The sequence below is a fragment of the Chlorocebus sabaeus genome, chromosome 10 (assembly GCF_047675955.1).
Source record: "Chlorocebus sabaeus isolate Y175 chromosome 10, mChlSab1.0.hap1, whole genome shotgun sequence".
In the NCBI taxonomy this organism is placed as follows: domain Eukaryota; kingdom Metazoa; phylum Chordata; class Mammalia; order Primates; family Cercopithecidae; genus Chlorocebus; species Chlorocebus sabaeus.
The window spans coordinates 44,945,509-44,971,170 of NC_132913.1; the positions used below are offsets into that span (position 1 = coordinate 44,945,509).

At 39.5% G+C, this 25,662-nt stretch overlaps 1 protein-coding gene across 4 annotated transcripts in view; it reads right to left on the reverse strand.

Moving 5' to 3' along the window:
• Positions 1-2,306: 2,306 nt before the first annotated feature.
• Positions 2,307-25,662, reverse strand: part of ACVR1 (activin A receptor type 1) — a 141,490-nt gene continuing 118,134 nt past the window's right edge. For all 4 annotated transcript variants that reach the window (XM_007965024.3, XM_007965026.3, XM_007965025.3 and 1 more), the window contains exons 10-11: positions 4,313-4,443; positions 2,307-3,526 (exon numbers count right to left, since the gene is read on the reverse strand). In XM_007965024.3, the coding sequence (XP_007963215.1) occupies positions 3,392-3,526; positions 4,313-4,443 (266 nt within the window). In that variant the 3' untranslated portion in view covers positions 2,307-3,391. The remainder of the gene's footprint in view (positions 3,527-4,312; positions 4,444-25,662) is intronic.

Here is a 25,662-nt window from a genome sequence, read left to right on the forward strand (position 1 = left end):
ACAATTGTAATCACCATGTGTCATGGGAGTGGGAGAGAACTGAATCATGGGAGTGGTTTCCCTCACACTATTCTCATGACAGTAAGTTCTCATGAGATCTGATGGTTTTATAAGAGGCTCCCCACTTTGCTCAGTTCTCATTCTTCTCCCTGCTGCCATGTGAAGAAGGCTGTGTTTGCTTTCCTTTCTGCTATGACTGTAAGTTTCCTGAGGCCTCCCCAGCCATGCTGAACTGTGAGTCAATTAAACCTCTTTCCTTTATAAATTATCCAGTCTCGGGTATATCCTTATAGCAGCATAAGAACAGACTACTATACAGCTACCCCAAGGCTAAAGGAACAAAAGGAAGTGGATGGAATTACCAGAACTTTGAAGTTTAAAGGGGAGCACCCAGAGAGCTGATCCTTGGGCCTCTGAGGTGGAGGTCCTGTTGAGCTGACACTGGTGTCTCTGAGTTTGAGGGCAGGGCAGCCCTCTGGGGTGTGAACCCTGGTCAGTTGATACTGGCATCTCTGACGTAAGGGCACAATAAAGGTGCTTCTGCAAGTTTTAGAACAACTGCAAACTAGATTCACCTATTGCTACTGCAAAAAATGGCTGCTGCCGGGGTTAAGAAGGGAGGCTGGGGTGAGGCTGACAGAATAGGAAGCAGGATGGAAGGGCCAAGTCTCTTCAAAAAGACTCGCTTGAGGGGAATGGCAAGAGCTCTTTAAATAGAATCAGTTATTCACTTTGTGTCTTTGTTTTGCTGAAATGTGCATAATACTCAACAGAAAGACTAAAATGAAAAGGAAGAACATACTAAGTACTGTTGAAGATGGAGAACCAGAACTCTCATGGGCAGCTAATGGGAATAAACACTGAATAACCCTTTGTGAAGAAGACGGTTTGGTAACATATACTAAAGCCTAACATACACTGGACCCTGTTACCCAGAGAGTGCACTCCTGCATGCACACATCTTGTATGATTCCATTTATAAAGTCTTCAGTAAGAAACGAATATGATCAATGCTCTTAGCCGTCAGGAAGGTGGTTACTCTTGGGGTTGGAGAGTGAGGTAGCTGCAAGAGGGAGACTTCTGGCATGCTCTGCTTCCTCATCTGGGTGCTGCTTCCATGGATGTAATAAATTCATAAAAATTCATCGGGTTGTACACTTTTATATATGTATACTTTGATGTGATTATGTAATATTTTAATAACAGTTAAATGTAACACCATTCCGCTTCTGGGCATATACCCAAAAGAGTAGAAAGCAAGAACTCAAAGCGACATTTGCACACTCATGTTCATGGCGGCATTATTCACAAAAGCCAAAAGATGGAAGCAACTCAAGTGTCCCTCAGTGGATGGATGGATAAGCAGTTTCTATATACAAATGTGGAGTATTATTCAGCCTGAAAAAGGAAGGAAATTCAAACACATGCTACAACATGAATGAACCTTGAAGATATAATGTTAAGTAAAATAAACCAGTCTCCCAAAAGGACAAATACTACTTGATTCCATGAGGTGCTTAGAGTAATCAAACTCTCAGAGACACAGAGTAGAATAACGGTTGCCAGGGACCAAGGAGGGAGGAATGGGGAGTTATTGTTTGACAGATATAGTTTCAGTTTCACGTGAGTTCTGTGGATGGATGATGGTGATAGTAGCACAAGGTGAATGTAGTTAACGTACACTTTAAAATTAGTAAATTTTATGTTATCTGTAACACAAATTAAAATTTTAATTTTTAATTTAAAAAAAAGTGATTCTAATATATACCTTCCAAGTAAATACATGCATCCTAATGAAGTTATTAACTTACCTCTGGAAGACATTCCAGCATGTTCACACCTCTTCTCTTATTGGGCTACTGTTAACTCTACCTTTTTAATCTTGCGTACAAGAAGTGAAAAAATCAAGAATGGACTCTCCCAAGCCGTAAGAGGGGATGCATAAGACCACTTTACACTCACATGGAACCTTTCACTAACAAAATGCTTTAACATCCTCCTTCCCGTTTACACTCATTACACCCCCCTGCAAGAAAGACAGGTCAGAGATATCTGTTACCCTCATCTTACAGCTGGAGAAACTGACTGAAAAAGAAAACAACAAAAAATCACAGCCAACGGAAGAAACAAATTTTCTTTTACCAAATTCAAGCTGTAAGACATCCTTATGATGTCTTACGTAAGTGCGTGAGTAGATTTAAAAAACAAATTCAATTTACAAATTAGTTTTGTGCTTCTATTGCTCCCATAATAAAATGCGTAATGTTACACAGATCTTTTTTATATTTTGAAAAACAATTTCACTGTTTGACTTGAAAACAGTTTATTTAATTTATACAAATAACTACTAAATACAAAAAGTAGATTAAAACAAAATAGTTATTTTTTTCTGGCAGAGTTTAAATGCACATAATGGATAATTCTGAAGAAAATGCATTTTCCCCGTAGCGTTCAGGACTAAAATTCTACTGAAATCTTTGCTTCTAAATCAGTAATATATTCGGTGGTGTCACGTGGGTAATGGCTAAATACGTTCTGCATATGAACTGAAAAAAAGTTACAGTCTACACACATACAAATGTGAAGCACTTAAAATGTGAATTTAACTGATAATAAAAGAAAATGTCCATTTGAGAGTATAGTGTTAAAAACATTTCGGTAATAAAATCATAAGACCACATAAAAATAAGCTTTAACATATGCACGAAGCAGTTTTGTAAAAACTACCAAGTGCACAAGTAATAAATAATTTGCAAAGTTGTGTATAAACAATTCCTAATGTTCGGCATCATTGTAAACATCAGCACATGTGTAAAATGCAGCAAAGTCTGACATTACATTTTGTTTTGCCAAATTGAATTCCTATTATCCAAAGACAGACCAGTGGAGTACGCAGCCAACATTTTGGCAAGTTGGGTCTTTAAAATTAAGAGTAACAGTGCAAGTAAGGAATGCAAAGAATTCCTAGTGCAATAAAGAAGAGAAGCACAGGCAATATTGCTGATTAAAAATTCACCACCTCCTTGAGTTTCCCGTGGGGAGTGTCTAGGAGACTTGTGAAAGCTATGCAAAGCCACTGTCTTAATGCCCAGATCTCTTTTAGGATTTCTCTGTGTTCCTCCAGTCCCTACCTTTGCAACAGTGTCTGTCCAACATTAGTCTCTGCAGTGTGAACAGTTCGTGAAATGCCCAGTTCACAGTCATCGAGCGAGGTTAGGGTGGTTTTGATGTCTCCCCAACACATGGCTGGGTACGATGTCTGCCTTGTCAAAGCAGCCATTTGGGGAGGGAGACAGATGGATTCTGTTCTGGCAACCAGTCAGGCCAGCATTAGGTCCCAGCTGGACAATGACAACAATGTCAAATCTTCCTTCTTGACACTATGAAAATGTCAACAGTCAGTTTTCAATTTGTCGAGGGAATTATCAATTTTGGTCAAAGTCTTTTTGATACGCAGTGCTGTGAGTCTTGCGGATGGATTTTGATACCAGCATTCTTTCATTAGCTTGGCCAGAGAGGTTAATGTCTGAGGAGAGAAAGAACAAACACCACAATGACAAACTGGCTTTTTAGTGGCCCTGGAAGCTGGGCAGATATCATGTCAACTGTTCTGAAGAACTCGCAGGTCTTGTGAAATTAGAGTTATGTTACTGTCATCTTCTTTAAACAAATATTCAAGCTTTAACCACTGATAAAGAGGCCACTCACAGAGTTTCATGAACTCTGTCCTTTGGACTCTTAATGCTACCAATTTACTTTATCAGGTAAATGACATAGGCCAGATTGGACCCCTTAATGATTTTATGGGTGCTAAAAGCAGCAATATTAACCTAGAGATAATCCTGAAATTTCCAAACAGGGTCATTTCTCATTGTTTTATATCTACTACTACTTATGAGTAGCAATACAGGATCTTCAGCATTCAGCAGCTTGTGTTTGGGATTTCAGATATGCAGAGATGGAAAGGAGGTTAAAAGCTTCACTTAAAGTCTCTTGGTTTACATATGAAACTGCAGTCTTAGGGCTAGTAGCGGTAGTCATGAGTCTCCCGATTCTTGGAACTGCTCATTCATAGAAATTCTTACAAATATTGTCATTCACTAGCAACCCCTATCAGATATGGCTTCTTCGAGAATGGGAGTATTTGTCTGAGCTTACTCTACTAGATCTAAACCCTTCTACATAAAATAGGAAGAGAAAACAACAGATACACAGGACAGATCACTCAGATGCTATACCAGTTGAAACTCAAAGGGAAACAAATAGCAAACAATGGAAAAGAGCTCTAAAACTGAGAAACTGGCATTCTTACCGGGTCTGAGAACCATCTGTTGGGTATGTTTGGCCTTTGTTGATCCACACAGACTACTTTCCTCATATCTTCAAAACTTGGGTCATTGGGAACCACATCGTAGAACGGTGGCTTGTAATCCTCCACTATACCTGCACACAAGGACAAGAATTGTGTTGGGTTAGCAAGAGAGTACAGGTTCCCCCAAGATTTCACTGATGGGTGTCACAGGTTATAATGTGACAGAAGAAAATGCTAATCACCTTCCTCATACCTCAGGGCAGTCCTGGAAGCTAAAGGTAGGTCCTAAAACAGGCAGAGAAAAAGGCAATAAATATACACCCTGCAGGGTATTGGAAGAAGGATAATTGTTAGAAGGAAATACGTGAAAACTTCTCATGTAATCATAACTATTAGCAAAATTCTCCCACAGTGTATATTAACAGCCCTGTAATGCCCAACAGGGCACTGGAGACATAGAACAAAAATTCCTTTGGTGATCAAAAACACCCAAGCCACCTAGGGAAAGCACATGAATCTAGTGGCTTCAAACCATAAATAGAAATAAAAAGTTGTCCACAAACCAGAGCTAGGGAGTAATAAACCAAGACCATCATCAAAATACCCCTTTTTTGTTATAAAAATATTTTGTTAAGAAAAACATTGTTATACATTAATCTCTTCCATTAGGAGGGATGCAAATAATATAATAGGAAATACTCATTTCCTCATTAATTCATTCTACATGTACTGAGTACCCGCTAACTGCCAGGCACAGCTGTCTGACTGATGGTTCTATTATTTACAATCATATTGAAGGCATAAAATAAAATGTAAAGAGGATAGCCACGTGGGAAGGCAGAGGAAAAGAGAGATAAATAATGAGCTCTTCCTCTGCCCGAAAGCAAATGTGAAAAGTAGCTAATTTCAGCTTCTGCCCCTGCATGATTTCCAGTGGCCTGGAAACCTTTTCTTTTCCAACAGAATTATATCAACTCCTTAAACAGAAAAATGTTTAACTTCATTATTTGGAATTAGAAAATGGATTCTTCCCCTTCATAGACATAAAACCAAGACATCTATTATTTCTTTTCCCTCAACAAAGGGTTCAAACAATGAGGTAATAACTTGGTTTACTGCTCTCTTTTCTTCCTCCAGGTCTTTCTTCTATTCCTAAATACCTAAAAAGTTGTTGGAGGGGACAGAAGGAGACAGTGAGGAAAGTTGTAATTCAGTTGTTCTAGTTCCTAGAAGCCACCTGAAAAGCTTCAATTCCCTTTTCATTTATCACAGAAATTACTAACAGTGGGAATCCATTCTTACAAATTCCATACAAATACAAACCATTTATGCAAAACATTAGCTATGATAAAGAGCATCTTTTCAAGAAATATTATAGATCTTTTTAAAACTTCACAAATTTGGCTAAATAAAGGTTTATATTTGAGATGGAAACTAGTCTAAATTATATTTTTAAAAAATCTAGGCTGGGTGTGGTGGTTCACGCCTGTAATCTCAGCACTTAGGGAGGCCAAGGCGGGCGGACCACTTGATGTCAGGGTTCGAGACAAGCCTGGGCAACATGGCAAGACCCTGTCTCTACTAAAAGTACAAAAATCAGCTGGGTGTAGTGGAGCATGCCTGTAGTTCCAGCTAACTCAGGAGACTGAGGCACAAGATTCGCTTGAATCCAAGAGGTGGCTGCACTCCAGCCTGGGTGACAGAGTGAGATTCTGTCTCCCAAGAAAAAAAAACAAAACAAAAAACTAGTTAATTCCAAATAACTTACCCACCTTGTGTAACTGCATTTGAAATGCATATCAGTCAGTGGATTAAAACCTTCCTGGCAAATCATAAACAGGTCATATTGGGTATAAACTGCTACTCTCAGAAGTCTTGGAACACCTCATCTTAGGGGCCCTTCTTCTCCTGTAAGAATTCCAGGAAGCATTCAAACAAATATCTTTTAATTATTTTCAGTACTAACAGACACCATCGAAAATACAGCTGAACATGGACCTAGAGAGATATTTTATATGTTTTCTAGGGTCACAAGAATTTACAGAAAACAGTAAGACATGTGCCCTTCACCATCTCTCAATTTTTCTGAGAGTATATTTAATAGCCTACTTTAATATTTAAATATCTAGCATAACAGCCATCTATTTGGAGTAATTTATCTGTTGAGCTTAGGAAGGGTTATGTGAATGTGAACAGTAATACAAAGTTGAAGTTTTCTATAAATGCAAAAGAAAACAAAGCATGGCTGGATTTTTAAAACATGAGATCTGGTGATACCAAACAATGAATTTCACTATACAAAGCTGAAATTTACCCTTGTGTTTCCGTTTCCCATGTTTTAATTTTATTAAATGTCCCCATGTTTTAATAAAAGGAGTCAAGTGTTTTTAAAAGATCGTTTAATTGATTATCCCTGGGACTTAGTCAAGCCTCTTTTTCCTCAATCATTGGCCAACTGTTGATTGTTTTCACCTGACACTGGCCATACTTCTCCAAAATAAAATAAACCTGGGATTAGGCTCGAACAGTCACTAGGAACCCCTCTGATCAAGGAAAGCAATAAATCAGTTGAAAGTGCATTACTACTATGGTGGGATGCCATATTAAATGCTGGGAGTGATAAAAATATAAGACATGCTCTTGTTTTCCAAGGAAATCAAAATCTAGTGGAAAAGCAGGACAAGTCTCTCATTTTTTTTTCCCTTAGACAATGGAAATCTTATCAAAAAGAACCTCAAAATATTTTTTTTCACCCATTTATTTTATATCTTGAAAGGCAAAACTATATTAGAAATTCTCATTCTACTTTCACTTTGAGATCCTAAATTCTCAATGACCATTTTGATTAGCTGTGTGTGCCCGAGACTGTGCTTGGCAGGAGGGATTTAAAAAATGAAAAAAACAGTGGCTCATGCCTGTAATTCCAGCACTTTGGGAGGCCGAGGTGGGTGGATCACAAGGTCAAGAAATCAAGACCATCCTGGCAATATGGTGAAACCCCGTCTCTACTAAAAACACAAAAATTAGCTGGGTGTGGTGGCACGCGTCTGTAGTCCAGGCTACTCAGGAGGCTGAGGCAGAAGAATCGCTTGAACCTGGGAGGCGGAGGTTGCAGTGAGCAGAAATAGTGCCACTGCACTCCAGCCTAGTGACAGAGAGAGACTCTGTCTCCAAAAAAAAAAAAAAAAAAAGAAAAGAAAGAAAAGAAAAAGATGCAGTGTTGGTGATGAGAATAATGAGAAAGGTGAAAGAAAAAAAATTACAGACTAGCTATAGATGGAAGAGCACAGAGAAGAGGGTGGGGAGGGACAGTGGCACTTGGCAGTGTTCACAGGAGAAAACACCTCCATGGTATCCCAAGTCCCCAGATATAAACTGGGTGCCGTGGAAGCACAGGTAAGCTTCCCAGGAGGGAAGTGGGGCATGGGCAGAATACAAAGATCAAGAGTTTGCAAGGCAGAAAAGATGACAGGGAAGAGAAACCCCCACAGAGTGGGTGCATTCCAGGCAGAGGGAGGCTATGGGGCAAGGACAAGAACTGACAAACCATCCTCTGATGTTGGAGAGATGGAGAGAAGTTCTCTGGGGCTGAAATGGGTGCATGTGGTGGCAGGAGAGCCGGGGGAGAAGAAGGGGACAGGAGGTGAGGCCAGGCTGCGAGGTAACGCATGTTGTCAAGGTAGGAAATAACTGATTTACAACAGTGCCTCATTTCTGCCAGAAAGTGATAATCGGTGTAGCCAGGCAAAAAAGTGAACTCTAAGTCCTTTAGAGGCAGCACCCAAGAAGTTACTGCCAAATCGTGAGCCAGCAAAGAGCACAGCATGAATTCAGGCAAGTAACTAAAAATACAAAGCACTTCAAGTGCCAAATGAGCAGTACAAACAACAAATGACACAGGAAGGCAGGGGAAGAGACGCTCTTAAATGGTGGCCAGGGACGGAACAGACTGAGCCAGGGCTCGCCTCCCATGTAAGGCGGCCAGCGTGACTCAAAGGGCCACGAGAAAGAAATCAAAAACATTATTCATAACCTACTCCCCCACAACTTTTGACAGGGGTGTCTGATTTATACAATAGTTTCTTCCTGGGCATATGTCTAGTTGAAAGTTTTCTCTTTTCTGGGGTAAGCCTATCTTCATCAACCAATATCCCTCCCATTAGTTTGCTATATGGCTCTGAGTAAACCCCTTAGCTGCCAGGCCTTAGTTTTCCAATACCTTTAAAGCACACATCACAAAGCCAACGTGCAGATCAAACATGTCCTAGATATGCACTTCGAAAAGCATGAAACACCAGTGGCCTCACAAATGTCCAGAAACAAGTCCTTCCTCAAGATCTTGCCCCCGAGGTCCTGAACTAGACACCCACTTTCTTTCCACTTGACAGCTGCATGTGGGACACACAGGTTTCTCTACGTCGGTCCTTCCCTGCCAACCTCCACCTATCCCACTGCCCTCAGTGAGATCTGTAGGAGAAAGTTGAGAAAGGAGCTCACTATGCCCCTCCTCTGCGTGTATTCCATCAGTGCCGTCCATGGGAGCCCAATCCTTTCCCACTAAAGTCCATTCCCCACCACTGTCCTTCACATACGTGGACATCAGCTACACCAGAATTACTTGTAGTTCCATCAATAGGGCACCTTTATGGGATCCTTCAGCTCTACCTTTTGTCTGACATACCAATTGTCACCGTGGTCAAGTTTTGTTTCTCATTCCCACCTGCATCACATCCTCCCAAGCTTGTCCAACTATGTTCTTATTCAATCCATGGATGACTCAGTTCATGCTTCTCACCTTCCAAGAAGGCTGTCCCATCCTGCTACCACAACGCAGGGGCCTAAATGAAGTTCAGTGCCCTCACCCCCATACTCCGTCACCTTCCTATATACCTCAACCGCAGTGGCTTGATCTATTTATTTGTAATAATTTGACTCTTCAACAAGAACGTAAGCACCTTTTAATCAGATATTCTGGGGGTTATTTTGCTTAAGTGCTTGAGCCTAACACACATCTAGTGTATGACAGATACTAAACACACAAATAAATGTTGATTATATATGTCCACAATCCTTTTTCAAAACTCTCAAGGTTAGATGCATTTGCCAAATTTGGAACTTCTAACATTTTATAAAGGTAATAGCATACCCTACATTTTATGTGACATCCCCTCCAACTTGGGTAGTCACATCAGATATCCAGGTAATGAGGACAGACTCTCTGGCATGTATATCCATACAGAGAGCTATTTTTAACAATTAACTCCTACAGAAGTGCTGAAATCCTTCAGAGAACAGAACATTAGAAGTACACTATTTTAGAGAGGGAAAAAAAGAAAACGGCCCATATCTGGCAGCTGAGAGGACTATAAGTGAATACAGTGTTTCCTTCAGGTATGGCACGTGAGAAAATTTGGTATGGTTCATGGACTAAACTTCTTCATTTCATTAGTTACACATTTATTTTCATAGTTACCTTCCATTTTATGCCATGTGATACTGGTTTTCCATTTCCAGCAGTGATAATAATTTCCTTTCAAAACAAAAATAACTTCAAAAAGAGCCAATTTGAAGGAAAAGATTCTGTAAATGATGGTACAAAGTAGCATTTGGATATGGAAAAAAATGATGAGGGTAGTATGAATGAATGAATGAATGAATCTTGGGAAACACTGAGTTCACAGAAAGGCATCATTCTTCCTGGTGAGACATGATTCAAAAAGGTATATCCAATATTTGTGTTACTTCACCTAACAGACCTCACAAGAGGGCTTCGAGATACTTCTCATCCCATGGCACAGATAAAATACGACTGATGAATAAATGGATGAGGTTGTTCATGGCAGAGGGGATGACAGCCCGAGTTCTGGCCCCTCAGCCCTGCCGCACTGCCAGAGGGTTATGAGAATCAGTACCTCAGGCATTCCTGTAACTCATGGCAGGCACTTCTTCCTGAAAGCAGGAGTTGGAAAGACAGCCTTGTCCCATGCTGGGTAAAGTACATGCTGTGACAGCTGTGTCCTGCCCCTCTAGCCCATTGTAATTCATGGGCTTATGGAACCACGTACATTACTCAAAGTCCAAACTAACTGCATTCTCAGGAATCTGTTAAAATTATAAAATTAATTTCTATTGTTGGGATTCTCATCGATGTAACATAGCAAAAGTAAATGGTTTATAGATTACTGTGTAGTTGGACCCTACTCAAAACATGTGTCAATATTACTGTAAATTGCCAAAGGAGAGGGCAAAAAGCCTAGAGACGCTGCATGGCTATTCCCTGAGTTAAACTATGAACAAGATAGCCTTAGAGCTTGCATACCTCCAAAACCGAGAAAGAAAGTAGTACCACAAGAGTTCCAAACATTTGGTAGCTCTGAAGGAAGGCTTCTTCAGAAAAATGTATCATTCACTGAATGTTGTAGCTGTTATAAGGCTTATGATACAGGTATTTGTCTTGGTGGAAGACTGCTTTTAGAGGTGTGTCAAGGAAAAGAGACTACTAGTCAGTAAACAGCAGCCAATAAACTTTTGCAGCCTTCAATTTATTTTGTCATGAGGTTAGTTGACTACTCTCCTCTGTTTTGGATCTCTAAATCAGGGATATGAAATTCCAGGAAGTCAGGGGGAAAATAATTCTTCCCTCCCACTTTAAATTCATATTCCTGCCCCCAGTCACGTCCTAAATGTTAAAACCAAAACAAAACAAACAAACAAAACTGAAATTAATGAATATGAAAAATTGACCCTAATATGATTCATCCTCTTATGCAAACCTTAATACACACAAAAGTAGGTAATTAACATCATGAAACATGTTGAATATTGAGTTGCTGACAAAAATAAGAGTTGTCATGGTTTCCATACATAAGCCCCATTGCACTTAGGAGCAGAAGCACACAAGCAGCTCCCTGGCTGGCTCAAAGATTCATTAGAAGAGGTTCTTTTTTCAAAGTAAGTGCACCAAATAGAAGCTTATTCTAACAAGTATGTCCTAGCCCCCACCCCATAAGAGGCGTAGCTTGGCCAGCAAGGATTTTTCTATGAGATACAAGTGGTTTTTGACACATTTTAACCCTGGATTCCATCATAAAATAACCAAAGCCAGTAATAGTGAAACAAGAGTATGTCCACAGAGCCTTCCTGTGGGCAGTGAAGAGGGGAAACAAATGTACCAGGGCCAAGAGGTAGCAAAACAAGAGGCAGAAGATGGCCACTGTGATCTGCAAGCTCCTGGGTGGCCTTCACCACCCATTTTCCATGGAAAGGAAACCAGACCAAAGCACTTTCTTGTGCCAGACACACAGGATGCTTTACATATACGATCTCGTTTTAATCACCATAACCCTTTAAAGTAGATATACATATATATAGTTTAATAACGAAAATGATGTAAGTCACCGAGTCAGAGAGTATGACGTCAGACCCTGGAATGCTAGTGATTCCATTTCACTGCCTCCCACAGACCCAGCACAAACCCCACACAGTTCTAGAGGGCACTCGTCACACAGACTTCTTCTGTGTGCAGTGCAATGGCCCTAGGAGAACCACAGCAAGGAAGACAGAAGCACATCACGCTAACATGTCCAACCAAATTGGTGTTTGTCTATTCAATCTGGGCACACTGTCTTTTTTCAAAAACCCTAGTGTGTATTTGGATGGGAGCCTTGGCATCATATTTTCTTACCTTAGAACTACTAAATCAGAAATGCTGGGGCTGGGCCCCAGGAATCTGTGTCTTAAGCACTCTGGGTGACTGTGATGCACATTCCAATTTAAAAACTATTGATCCAAGTGAACTCCTGCCTTAAGTTCATATAGAAAATTCACACAGGGAAGGGAAGAAAACCATTTTCTTTCCTACCAATTCCAAATTCAATGTCAAATTAAACACCAAAAGTAAATTCCAAAGGACATTATTGAGAAATGTTCAGACACAAGAATGGACTCAACTCTCATTTCCTGTAAAGAAACAGCATGAGGTTTATTATTAGTAGCAAATAAATGTAAAACTCCAATAAAAAATAAAAAATGCAACATATCTTTATGCTCATGGTTCACTTGAGGATCATAGTACTCCAAGGGAACTATCTGGTCATCAATTTTTATAATGGATTCAGAAACTCAAAGGATATATCATTATAATGACCTTCCTCACCGAAAATATTCATATATTTAAATGAGATACATTTTATATGCAATAATTTCAAAAATATATATTCTTTTAATGACAGTTCCTAAAGCTGGTAAGAAAATGAAATAGGTACATCACACCCTGGGGTATGGGGGATATTGTAAATTAGTACAGCTGTTATGAAAAGCAACTTGGCAATATGTGTCAAGCCATAAAAACACCCATATTCTTTGACCTATTAAGTCTACTTCTTTTCAGATTAAGAATCAGTTCCCCAAACGAAATCATCATATGCACAAAAATGTCTACAATAAGCCCCAAATGGTAGAAACAGGATATCTAACAATATGGAAATGGTTAAGCTAATAAGATGTCATGTGACCATTTAAAATAAAAACAGACTATTAAGCAACATTTAAACAGCACGAATAAAAAAGATGATACGGAATTATACCTATATATGATTACAGCTACATTTTAAAAATGAGTGCATACAGAAGTAGAAAAATATGTAAATGTTGAAATTTGAAGGCAAAATTTCTCTTTCTACTCATTTTTTTCTGTTTTGGGGGAGTAATAATTAAAAGATTAACAGTAGTAAAAACAGGTTTGCAAGCAGCATCAAATACTTACAGGTTTAAGTTTAGATAAACTGATTTGTGGGTGAGGGAGTATACATTGTGTGTGTACACACGTGAATGTTCATGGAAGAGGGAACAGAGAACAAAAAGAGAAAATATCAAATTAGTCATTGCCAAAGGACAGTAGATAATTTTAAATGAGACAGGAGATACCCTTACCGCCCCTCTAAAAAAATCAAACCACATCACAGCACAGAAGCTCAACCCACAACATTCTGGGAACTAGTTAACAGTCTTGGTGATGATGCAAGGGAGAGATCAATAAATCAGAAAACAATCAAAACATTCTCCCTTCCTCTACCTTCCTTTTTTTTCCTCCCCCCCACAAAATAATGTTAAACACAGGCACTACCAAGCAAGCCACCATTTGTTGAGCTAAATTTTAAACTGATGACTGTGACTTCAAACTGACTACTATTAATCACAGCTGATCTTTAAAAGCCACTTGGGTTTATGCCTGCAACACAGGGAGCGGGTTTGCAACATGAGTTCTTACAAAGCCTGAATCCCAAGTCTCTGCTGAGCAGGCCTGCTTGGCTCAGCTCCGGCACCCCCACAGCTGGAAATGCTACTGTCTAGCTATGGAATGCCAACTTCCCCTTCATCTGGGGCAAGTTCCACAGCACACAGTTTATTTGGACACCAATCCTTCTCTAAATTGTCTGTTAAGATAAACTAATCAGAATTAAAATGTTCAGTCTGAAGGTGTTCAAGAATGATTGGGGAGGGGGTGAGGAAATGAAGCTGATGTGCAATTTCAGGCAAAGTTCAGAACTTTATAAATCTGCAAAACAATTTCTCTGTTGCAAACAATTCTCAAGGGGCATCAAGGGCACAAACTGCAAGGCAGCAGCTCCCAATGGTTGAGAAACAATTACCAAGAAAACGTTCATATAAAAAAAAAAAAAAAAAGAAAAAGAACCATCAATTTACAATCCATGTATGTTTAATCTGAACACTTACTTTGATATCCTCAGATGGTTTGTTCAAAGCAGATCCACTCTGCTATTAGGAAAAAAAGCCACCTAAAGGCATGCCAATTTTAATTATTGTACACTAAAACGATATAAATTACCCCAATTCCACTCCCTCACAGAAAGTCCTCATCTCTGGCTGTGCTATTCACGAAAACTATGATTGTCCCACAAACCTCAGTCCTTAGAAGAAAACATCAGTGGAACGTGGAATGGAAAACAGCTATTAGAGACTTCATGCATTATTTCTTCAAATCCAGGATTCCAATGGGTCACAGGAGGCTAAAATGTAAAGCATCTTTTGGAAATGAACATTAATCTAAATATATGGCATTTTCTTCTGTTTTCCTGGAATAGTTTCAGACACATGCTCTGTGAAATAAGATTTTCAGTTGTGAAGATATGAAGAGGTTCATCTAGTTAATTCAAGGGATTTTGCTATAAAAACCACTTTGTGGGTAGTTGGGGCATGCCCAATTTGAAAGAGTATACTTAGTGCTTTCAGAATACAATGTACTGAAAGTAAAGTTCAACAGTATATTTGTGGCTGATTTGGGTACATGAAAGGCAAGGGTGAGAGCGCACTGTAGGGAACACAGGTTAAAAATGACAAGAGCTTCTTTAACTGCTAAGGCATCGCCATTGAATAAAACTACTTATAAGCAGATCAACATAGGCCATCTATCCAGGGCTTTCTGCATTTAAATTTGACTTGTTCAGTAGGTACAGTCTGCTCATTATAAATAAGTGACTTCTGAGTGCAAAAATTGAGCCTTTTCTCAACAATCCAAACTCAACAAGTAAAAACACCTAAAAAATAGCAGAATTCACCCTTAGATTTACTTGATCATTCTCCTCAAGTTAAAACTTCCTTGTGAGAAGAGCAAAAAAGTAAGGAGGGTGGGAAGAAAGGTAAAATAGGAAGATAGAGGAAGACAAGAATGAAATACGAACCAGTCCACCCACTATCCCTGATGTCTATAGGCACGATCGGAGGGGTCTGAAAACAGGCCTGCCCCACTCACTGCTAGGGCCCAAGCATGCCATCTGGAGGTCTGAAGAAAGGTTTCCTCCACCAAGAGTCACCACTTGCAGTGCCTAAGCACAACTTCCAAGGGTCTAGGGATCAACTTGCTCCACCCATCACAGCCTGCACCCGTGTGCACCAATGGGAGGCCTGAGGACAGGTTCATCCCACCCAGTGCTGCCCCTGTCAGGGCCCATATGCATCATCTGGGGGCCTAGGGATTGTCTGCTCGGCCCCCTGCCACCACCAGTGTGTGTGTATACCTTCTGGGGGATTGAGGATGAGCCCACCCACCCTGCCAGCACCCGCACACACATCATCTGACAGCCTAGGGAGTGACCTGCCCTGCTGGTCACCACTGGAGCCTGCGCATGCCTCCTGGGGACCTGGCGACTGGCTTTCCCAGTTGGCTAGTACCCAAGCTTGCTGCCTGGAGGCTCAATGGCTGGCCCATTCCACTACTGCCATCATCAATGCCACACATGCCACCCAGAAGCCTGATGACCAGCCTGTCTACCTAACCCACTGCTGCCACTGCTGGGCCTTAAGCAAGATGCCTGGAGACACAAGGATTAGTCCATTGGACTTGATTCCATTGGTGCTCATGTATGCCACCGAGAAGCAAAGGACCAGCATGCCTGGCTTGCTGCCACAGCCACTTGTCCCAAGGACCAGTCTTCCTGGCATCCCCATCCCAAGAAAAGCCTCACCACAGCCCGCATTAATCTTAGCCTAAACTAAAAAATATTCACAGACACCAATGGCACCAATAACAGTTGAAGTAATCATATGGATACTACACTAGTGAACCTACCCAGAATCAAAGCACCCTAGCAACCCAATATAGGAAATAGTCTTTCCCTACAAAAACCAAACCATAAAATTGGGAGAAACAAAGGTTGTACTAGATGTGCTGATATCAATGTAAAGACACAAAGAACATGAAAAAAACAAGGAAACATGACACAGTAAAGGAACACAATAAGTCTCTAGCAACAGATTCCAATGAAGAAAAACTAGGTAAAATGCCTGAAAAAAAATTCAAAATAATATTAAAGAAGCTCAGTGAGATATCAGAGAACATATGCTAAAAATACACAAAGAAATTGGAAAAACAATTCACAATCTGTGGCAAATTCAACAAAGAAATAGGTGTCATTTAAAAAAATCAAACAGAGGTTGAGGAAAAGATGGCAGATAGGAGGCATGACTAAATTGCAGCTCTCACTCAGACGGACAGAACAACGTATGGAGACTTGCACCGTAAACCTTTGCTCCAATAACTACTCCAGGAATATACCAGGAAATCTGAAAGAATCAACGGACCCTTTGAAGGAAGTGGATTGCTTCTGCAGGACCTGGGAGACAGCCCAAATACTCTGAGGGCCCAAACTATGAAAGTGGGAAAGGAGGACTGACTGTCCACCCCCAAACACACACTCTCACTGGGGAATCTGAAGATCCAGATGATGGAAGAAGGATTTGACCTTACCTGGAGCTGAAACAATTTAGAGAGCTGAATGAAATACAGGGGCACGGGAAGCAGCGGGAAATGCCCTATGGGCTCTCGGTCCCTGGGGAAGCCATTTCTGACTTGCCTTACAGTGGTCCTTGGGAACGGCTGCTGGAGGAACTGGGAAAAGACCACAGGGAGAAGGAAACCTCCAGCTGAACTTTGTAAAAATTCCAACCGAATGCAGTTTCTTTGCCCAAACTCGGGGGAGGGCATGAATCCAGTGTCCAGACTCGACAGGTGGGAAGGCATGCAAGCCCTGCTTGCTTCCTCAGCCGGGAAGCTGGTAGCCTGAAGCAAGTTCTCAGCCCTGCTGGCCCACTGCCTGGAAACAAACTTGGTGCTGTTGAGGGGGCGGGGAGCATGGTGGGAGTGAGACATGCCTTTTGGGTTGCGTGGGAGCTGGGTGAGGCCTATAACTGCTGGCTTTCCCCTACTTCCCTGACAACCTGCATGACACAGCAGAGGCAGCCATAATACTGGGAACATAACTCCACTGACATGGGAACCACAACCCCATTCCCCACAGCAGCCACAGCAAGCACCACCCAAGGAGAGTCTCAGTTCAGACACGCCTAACCCTGACCCTAGCTGATGGTCTTTCTCTACTCATCCTGGTAGCTGAAGATAAAGGTCATATTCTCTTGGGAGTTCTATGGCCCTGCCCACCACCTGATCCTCCCCTATACTACCATAGCTAATACTCTCTTGAAAGCGCCACCTCCTGGCAGGAGGCCAACCTGCACAAAACTAGCACATCAAACAACTACAATTAAAGATCCTCACAGAGTCGACTTCACTCCCCTGCCACATCCACCACAGCAGGTGCCGGTATCCATGGTTGAGAGACCTGAAGACAGTTCACATCACAGGACTCTGTGAAGACACCCCCCAATACCACCCTGGATACTGGTAGCCCTGTGTGGGTGGCTAGATCCAGAAGAGAAATAATCACTACAGTTCGGCTCTCAGAAAGCCACATCCCGAGGAAAAGGGGGAGAGTACTACATAAAAGGAGCACCCTGTGGGACGAAAGAATCTGAACAGCAGCCTTGAGCCCTAGACCTTCCCTCTGACACAGCCTATCCAAATGAGAAAGAATCAGCAAAACAATTCTAGTAATATGACAAAACAAGGTTCTTTAACAACCCCCAAAAATCACGCTAGCTCACCAGCACTGGATCCAAACCAAGAAGAAATCCCTGAATTGCCAGAAAAAGAATTCAGAAGGTCTATTATTAAGCTAATCGAGGAGGCACCAGAGAAAGGTGAAGTTCAACTTAAGAAAATCCAAAAAATGATACAAGACCTATCAGATTAACGGCAGATTTCTCAGCAGAGACCCCACAAGCTAGAAGGGATTGGGGCCCTATCTTCAGCCTCCTTAAACAAAACAATTATGAGCCAATAATTTTGTATGCCCTGAAACTAAGACTGATAAATGAAGGAAAAATTTGGTCTTTTTCAGATAAACAAATGCTGACAGAATTCACCACTACCAAGTCAGCACTAACAAGAACTGCTAAAAGGAGCTCTAAATCACGAAACAAATCCTGGAAACACAGCAAAACGGAACCTCTTTAAAACATGAATCTCACAGGGCCTATAAAAAAAAAATTACAATAAATACATTTTTAAGAAACCAAGGTATTCAGGCAACAAATAGCATGATGAATAGGAATAGCACCTCGTATCTCAATACTAATGCTGAATGTAAATGGCCTAAATGCTCCACTGAAAAGATACAGAATTGCAGAATAGGTAAGAATTCACCAAGCAACTATCTGCTGCCTTCAAGAGACTCACCTAACATACAAGGACTCAAATAAACTTAAAGGGGTCAAAAAGATATTCCATGCAAATGGATACCAATAGCGAGCAAGGGTAGTTATTCTTATATCAGACAAAACAAACTTTGAAGCAACAGCATTTTAAAAAAAACAAGAGGAACACTAAATAATGATAAAAGGCCTTGTCAGCCGGGCGTGGTGGCTCACACCTGTAATCCCAACACTTTGGGAGGCGAAGGTGGTCAGATCACGAGGTCAGGAGTTTGACACTGGCCTGGTCAAAATGGTGAAACCCCGTCTCTCCTAAAAATACAAAAATTAGCCAGGCGTGGTGGTGGGTGCCTGTAATCCCAGCTACTCAGGAGGCTAAGGCAGGAGAATCGCTTGAACCTGGGAGGTGGAGGTTGCAGTGAGCCAAGATCGCACCACTGCACTCCAACCTAGGTGACAGCGAGACTCCATCTCAAAATAAAAGCCTTGTCCAGGAGGAAAATATCACAATCCTAAACATATATGCACCTAACACTGGAGCTAGCAGATTTATAAAACAATTATTACTAGACCTAAGAAATGAGGCAGACAGCAACACAGTAATAGTGGGGGACTTCATTACTCCACTGATAGCACTAGACAGGTCAAGACAGAAAGATAAGAAAGAAACAATGGATTTAAACTATACCGTAGAACAAATGGACTTAACGTATTTACAGAACATTCTACCCAACAACTACAGAATATCCATTCTATTCATCAACGCAGGGAACTTTCTCCAAGATAGACCATATGATAGGCCACAAAACAAGTCTCAATAAACATAAGAAAACTGAAATTACATCAAGTATTCTGTCAGACCACAGTGAAATAAAATTGGAAATCAACTCCAGAAGGAACCTTCAAAACCATGCAAATAGATGGAAATTAAATTGCCTGCTCCTGAATGATCACTGGGTCAACAATGAAATCAAGATGGAAATTAAACATTTCTTTGAATTGAATGATAATAGTGACACAACCTAACAAAACCTCTGGAATAGAGCAAAGGCAGTGCTAAGAGGAAAGTTCATAGCCTTAAATGCATACATCAAAACATCTGAAAGAGCACAAACAGGCAATCTAAGGCCTCACCTCAAGGAACTAGAAAAACAAGAACAAACCAAACTCAAACCCAGCAGAAGAAATAACCAAGATCAGAGCAGAACTAAATGAAATCGAAACAAAAAATACAAAAGATAAATTAAACAAAAAGCTGGTTCTCTGAAAAGATAAATAAAATTGATACACCATTAGCAAGATTAACCAAGAAAAGAAGAGAGAAGATCCAAATAAGCTCAATTAGAAATGAAATGGGAAATATTACAACCAACACCACAGAAATACAAAAGATCATTCAAGGCTACTACGAATACCTTTATGTGCGTAAACTAGAAAACCTAGAGGAGACAGATACATTCCTGGAAATATACAATCCTCCTAGCTTAAACCAGGAAGAATTAGAAACCCTGAAGCAGAAAGATTGAAATGGTAATTTAAAAATTACCAATGAAAAAGAAGTCCAGGACCAGATGAATTCACAGCTGAATTCTATCAGACATCCAAAGAATTGGTACCAATCTTACTGACACTATTCTGCAAGATAGAGAAAGAAAGGATCTTCCCTAAATCATTCTATAAAACCAGTATCACCCTAATACCAAAACCAAGAAAGAACATAACAAAAAAAGAAAAGTACAGACCAATATCCCTGATGAACATAGATGCAAACATCCTTAACAAAACACTAGCGAACCAAGTCCCACACCATATCAAAAAAATTATCTACCATGATCAAGTGGGTTTCATACCAAGGATGCAGGGATGGTTTAACATATGCAAGTCAATAAATGTGATACACCACATAAACAAAAATAAAAACAAAAATCACATGATCATCTCAATAGATGCAGAAAAAGCATTTGACAAAATCCAGCATCCCTTTATGATTAAAACCCTCAACAAAACTGGCATACAAGGGACATACCTCAATGTAATAAAAGTCATCTATGACAAACCTACAGCCAACATACTGAACAGGGAAAAAGTTGAAAGCATTCCCTGTGAGAATTGTAACAAGATAAGGATGTCCACTCTCACCACTTCTATTCAACATAATACTGGAAGTCCTAGCCAGAGCAATCAGACAAGACAAAGAAATAAAGGGCATGCAAATCGGTAAAGAGGAAGTCTAACTGTCACTGTTTGCTGATGATATAACTGTATACCTAGAAAATCCTAAAGACTCCTCCAAAAAGCTCCTATAACTGATAAAAGAACTTACTAAAGTTTCTGGGTGCAAAATTAATGTATACAGATCAATTGTTCTGCTATACACCAACAGCAACCAAGCTGAGAATCAAATCAAGAACTCAATCCCTTTTACAGTAGCTGCAAACAATACAATACAATAAACACAATACAATACAATACCATACCATACCATACCATACCATACCATACCATACCATACCATACCTTAGGAATATACCTAACAAAGGAAGGGGAAGACCTCTACAAGGAACTACAAGACACTGCTGAAAGAAATCATAGATGACACAAACGAATGGAAACATATCCCATGCTCATGGATAGGTAGAATTAATTATTGTGAAAGTCACCATAATGCCAAAAGCAATCTACAAATTCAATGAAATTCCCATAAAAATACCACTGTCATTCCTCACAAAACTAGAACAAGCAATCCTAAAATGTATATGGAACCAAAAAAAAGCTGACATAGCCAAAGCAAGACTAAGCAAAAGGAACAAATCTGGAAATAATATATTACCTGACTTCAAACTATACTATATGGCCATAGTCATCAAAACAGCATGGTACTGGTATAAAAATAGGTGCATAGACCAATGGAACAGAATAGAGAACCCAGAAATAAACCCAAATACTTACAGCCAACTGATCTTTGACACAGCAAGCAAAAACATAAAGTGGGGAAGGATGTCCTATTCAACAAATGGTGCTGGGATAACTGGCAAGCCACATGTAGGAGAATGAAACTGGATCCTCATCCTTCACCTTATATAAAAATGAAGTTAAGATCGATCAAAGACTTAAATCTAAGATCTGAAACATAAAAATTCTAGAAGATAACATTGGAAAAACCTTTTAGACACTGGCTCAGAAAAAGACTTCATGACCAAGAACCCAAAAGCAAATGCAATAAAAATGAAGATAAATAGGTGGGACTTAATTAAACTAAATAGCTTCTGCACAGCAAAAGGAACAGTCAGCAGGGTAAACAGATAACCCACAGAGTGGGAGAAAATCTTCATAATATATACATCCGTCAAAGGACTATTATTCAGAATCTACAAGGAACTCAAACAAATTAGCAAGAAAAAAAAACAAACCATTTCATCAAAAAGTAGGCTAAGGGCATGAATAGACAATTCTCAAAAGAAGATATACAAATGGTCAACAAACATATTTTAAAAATACTCAACATCTCTAATGATCAGGGAAATGCAGATCAAAACTGCAATGTGATACCAACTTACTGCGCAAGAATGGCCATAATCAAAAAATCAAAAAATAACAGATTTTGGCGTGGATGCTGTGCAAAGGAAACACTTCTACACTGCTTGTGGGAATGTAAACTAGTACAACCACTATGGAAAACACTGTGGAGATTCCTTAAAGAACTAAAAGTAGAACTACAATTTGATTCAGCAATTCCACTACTGATTACCCAGAGGAAAAGAAGTCACTATATGAAGAAGATACTTGCACACACATTTATAGCAGCACAATTTGCAATTGCAAAAATATGGACCTAGCCCAAATGCCCATGAATCAACAAGTGGATAAGAAATTGTGAGATATCTGTCTATCTATCTACACATATAATAGATATATATGTATACGTGTGTGTGTATATATATATTTGAGATATATATACATAATGAGATATATATATATAAAATAGAATACTACTCACCTGTAAAAAAGAATGAATTAATGGTATTCACAGCAACCTGAATGGAAATTTTAAAATGCAATCCAGAGACTAAATCAAGCAGAAGAAAGATTTCTGAACTTGAAAAGATGTCTATTGAAATAACCAGTCAAACACACACTCGACCAAAAAGGAATGAACAAAGCCTACATGATATATGGGACATCATTATACAACCAAATATTCAAATTTTGGGTTTTCCAGAAGGCAAATGAATGGGCAAAGGCATAGCAAACTTATCCCTATCCCCCCAAAAAAGCTGAAACTTCCTACATCTTTCAAGAGATATATAGACATTCACATAGAGGAAGCTCAAAGATCCCCAGAAAGATTCAGTCCAAAATGGTATTGTCCAAGGCACATGATAGTCAAACTTTTAAAGTCAATGACAAAGAGAAAATTCTAAAAACAGCAAGAGAAAAGCATCAAGTCATATGAAAGACTTCCATCAGACTAACAGTGGATTTCTCAGCGGAAATCTCACGGGCCAAGAGAGAATGGGATGACATATTCAAATGTAGAAAGAAAAAACAAAACTGTCAGCCAAGAATACTACACTCAACACTCAACACAAAGCTATCCTTTCTAAATGAAGGAAAAATAAGTTATTTCCCAGATAAGCAAAAACTGAGGGAATTTATCATCACTAGACTGGCCCTACAAGAAACACATAAGGAAATACTATATCTGGGTGATATATGCCATCACAAAAAGACATGAAAGCATAAAACACTGGTAAAGCAGACACAAAAATAAGAAAGAGAAAAAATTCTAATTTAAGGAGAAAATACATAAACCACACACACAAAAAAACAAACAGTAAAAGGCGAAGAAATGAAGGATATACAAAACAACCAGAACACAATTAATAAAAAGGCGGAAATAAGTTCTCACCCATAAATAATAATTTTGAATGTAAACAGATTAAATTCCCCCAATTAAAAAATATAGACTGGTTAAACAGATTAAAAACAAGACCCAACTACATGATGTCTACAAGAAACCCACCTCACCTGTAAAGGCACATATAGACTGAAAGTGAAGGGATAAAAAAAGATATTCCATGCAAATGAAAACCAAAAGCAAGCAGAAGTAGCTATACTTGTATCAGATGAAACAGACATTAAGCCAAAAACTGTAAAAAGAGACCAAAAAAGGTCATTATACTGTGGTCCCTCAGTATACATGGAGGATTGGTTTCAGGACCCCAGTCTAAACCAAAATATATACATACTCAGTACCACAGCTGGTCCTGTGAAACCCACAGATACAAAAAGTAGGCCCTCTATATACTCAGTTTTGCATCCCACAAATAATGTATTTTTGTTGTTGTTCACGTGTGGTTGAAAAAATCATGCAGTTCACACCTGTGATGTGCCAGGTCAACTGTATAATGATAAGGGGAGAGAGAATATCATGATTCTAGATATATATGCACCCAACACTGGAGCATTTTTATACAAAGCAAGTATTATTAAACCTAAAGGGACAGACTCCAACACAATAATAGTTGGGGATTTCAACATCCTACTCTTACCACTGAACAGATCATCTAGACAGAAAATCCAAGAAACATTGGATTTAAAATGTACTTTACACCAAATGGACCTAACAGGCATTTACAGAACATTTTATCCAACAGCTACAGAATACACATTATTCTCATCAGCACATGAATAGACCATATGTTAGGCCACAAAACAAGTCTCAACAAATGGAATAAAACTAGAAATCAATAACAAGAGAAACTCTGGAAACTGTACAAACACATGGAAATATAAAAACATGCTCCCGAACAACCACTGGGTCAATGAAGAAATTAAGAAGGAAATAAAAAAAATTCTTGAAACAAATAAAAACAGAAACACAATATACCAAAGCCCATGGGATACAACAAAAGAAGTGATAACAGCTCAAGCCTGTAATCCCAGCACTTTGGGAGGCCGAGACGGGTGGATCGCGAGGTCAGGAGATCGAGACCATCCTGGCTGACACGGTGAAACTCCGTCTCTACTAAAAAATACAAAAAACTAGCCGGGCGAGGTGGCGGGCGCCTGTAGTCCCAGCTACTCGGGAGGCTGAGGCAGGAGAATGGCGTGAACCCGGTTGGCGGACCTTGCAGTGAGCTGAGATCTGGCCACTGCACTCCAGCCTGGGCCTCAGAGCGAGACTCCGTCTCAAAAAAAAAAAAAAAAAAAAGTGATAACAGATAAGTCTGTAGCAATAAACACCTACATCAGAAAAGTTGAAGGAGTCCAAACTAAAGATGAGCCTCAAGGAACTAGAAAAGCAAGAACAAACCAAACCCAAATTTAATAGAGTAAGAAAGGTCATAGCAAAACTAAACAAAATAGAGACCAAAAAGTAATAATCATACAAAGGATTAATGAAATAAGAAGTTTGTTGGAAAGGTAAACAAAACTGATAAACCGTTAACTACACTAACCAAGAAACAAGGAGAGAAGACCCAAGTAAATAAAATCGGAAACAAAAAAGAAGACATTATAGCCGATACCACAGGAATACAGAAATCATCAGAGATTATTACAAACAAATTGGAAAACCTAGAGGAAATGGATATAATCTACCAAGATGGAACCAAAAGAAAATTTAAAAACTGAACAGACCATAAGTAACAAGATCGAGTCAGTAATAAAAAGTATCCCTATAAAGAAAACTTTAGGATTGGATGACTTTACTGCTGAACTCTTCCAAACTTAAGTAGAACTAACAGCAATTCTTCTCAAACTATTCCAAAAAAATTGAAGAGTATTGAATTGTCCCTAACTCATTCTGAGTCCAGAATTACCCTGATACCAAACCAGACAAGGACACCACAACAAAAAAAAGAAAACTACAGGCCAATATCCCCAATGAACATAGATGCAAAAATCTTAAACACAATACAAGCAAACTGAATCCAACAACACATCAAAAAGATAACACATCATGATCAAGTGGGATGTATCCTTGGGATGCAAGGAAGGTTCAACATATGCAAATCAATTAATGTGATATATCACATCAACAGAATCAAAGACAAAAACTTTATGATCATCTCAATAGATGCAGAAAAATTCTGTATCTATTCAACGTCCCTTCATGATATAAACTCTCAACAAAGCAGGTATAGAAGGAATATACAAACTTCAACATAATAAGGGCCATATGCAGCAAACTCACAGATAAATTTATACTGAATGGAGAAAAGCTGAAAGCCTTTTCTCTAAGAACTGGAATAAGACAAAAATGCCTACTTTCACCATTC